The 1,348-nt window shown below is 33.2% G+C and overlaps 1 protein-coding gene across 1 annotated transcript; it reads right to left on the reverse strand.

Moving 5' to 3' along the window:
- Nucleotides 364-1,017, reverse strand: LOC107615109. The gene is made up of 2 exons (XM_016317223.1): nucleotides 824-1,017; nucleotides 364-550 (listed from the first exon to the last, which is right to left on the reverse strand). Exons 1-2 carry the CDS (start codon nucleotides 1,015-1,017, stop codon nucleotides 364-366), a joined length of 381 nt encoding a protein of 126 aa, XP_016172709.1.

The following is a 1,348-nucleotide window of genomic DNA, read 5'->3' on the forward strand; positions in this document are numbered from 1 at the left end:
GTTTATAGATAATTACAATTAGGCCACCACAGAAGTTTAAATTACAATAAACTTCCAACATTCTCCCACTTGGCCTAAGTGTAATTATATTTTCACACGTTACATAATTGCTTTAATATGGTAAAATACTTTGTGTGAGTTATGGCAGTCATGCATTTAATATGAAACACATTTCCTTCCATATACTACAACCACTAGCATCTTACTACACAAGCTACATAAATAACACAATTTCATATCGATCCCATAAAGTTTCTAGATCATTATGTTATAACTCAAAATAATATTACTTTAACTAGAAACAACAAACTATCAATGTTCAGAAAATACATAAATAAACATAGTGAGCTCAGAGTGTTAGCATCATTCAGAAGAACCAAGACCCATTCTATGTACATGTTCCTTAAATGTCTTTGGTTGCAATCCTTTAGTCAATGGATCAGCAATCATAAGTTCTGTTCTAACATGTTCTATGGACACTCTTTGTTTACGAACTTCTTCTTTAATGCCAAAGTACTTTATTTCCATATGCTTGGCACCTTTAGAATATCTATCATTTTTTGAGAAAAATACTGCTGCAGAATTATCACAATAAATTTTTAATGGCCTAGCAATTGAGTCAACAATGCCAAGTCCTAAAATGAAATTTCGCAGCCATAAAGTTTGATTTGTAGCTTCAAAACATGCTAAAAATTCTGCCTCCATAGTAGATGTTGCCACAACGCTTTGCTTGGAGTTTTTCCATGATATGGCAGCTTCTCCAAATAAGAATAAGTAGCCAAAATCTGAATCTGAATAACTAATTACTTATAATTGGCTAGACCTTTTGTACATGAGCATATAATCCTTTGTACCTTGAAGATATCTTAAAACCTTCTTTGCAGCTTTCCAATGATCCATTCCAGGATTACTTTGATACCTTCCAAGCATTCCTACTGCAAAGCTAATGTCCGGTCTTGTGCATGTTTGCACATACATAAGACTTCCCACTACAGAACTATATGAAATTCCTTCCATTTACTTCCGTTCTATGTCATTTTTTGGGCATTGCATAAGACTAAATGTGTCCCCTTTTTGAATTGGTGCAATTCCTGCGGAACACTTTTCTATGTTGAACCTCTCTAGAACTTTATTTATATAGGCCTTCTGAGACAATCCTAACAATCTTTGTGATTTATCACGAAAAATTTCAATTCCTATTACATAGGATACCTCTCCCATATCTTTCATTTCAAAGTTTCTAGAAAGATATTCTTTAGTCTCATGCAACATTCCCAAATTATTTGTTGCAAGCAAAATATCATCAACATATAAGACTAGAAAGATAAACTTACTCCCACTGACCTTT

This window comes from Arachis ipaensis, chromosome B09 (assembly GCF_000816755.2).
Source record: "Arachis ipaensis cultivar K30076 chromosome B09, Araip1.1, whole genome shotgun sequence".
In the NCBI taxonomy this organism is placed as follows: domain Eukaryota; kingdom Viridiplantae; phylum Streptophyta; class Magnoliopsida; order Fabales; family Fabaceae; genus Arachis; species Arachis ipaensis.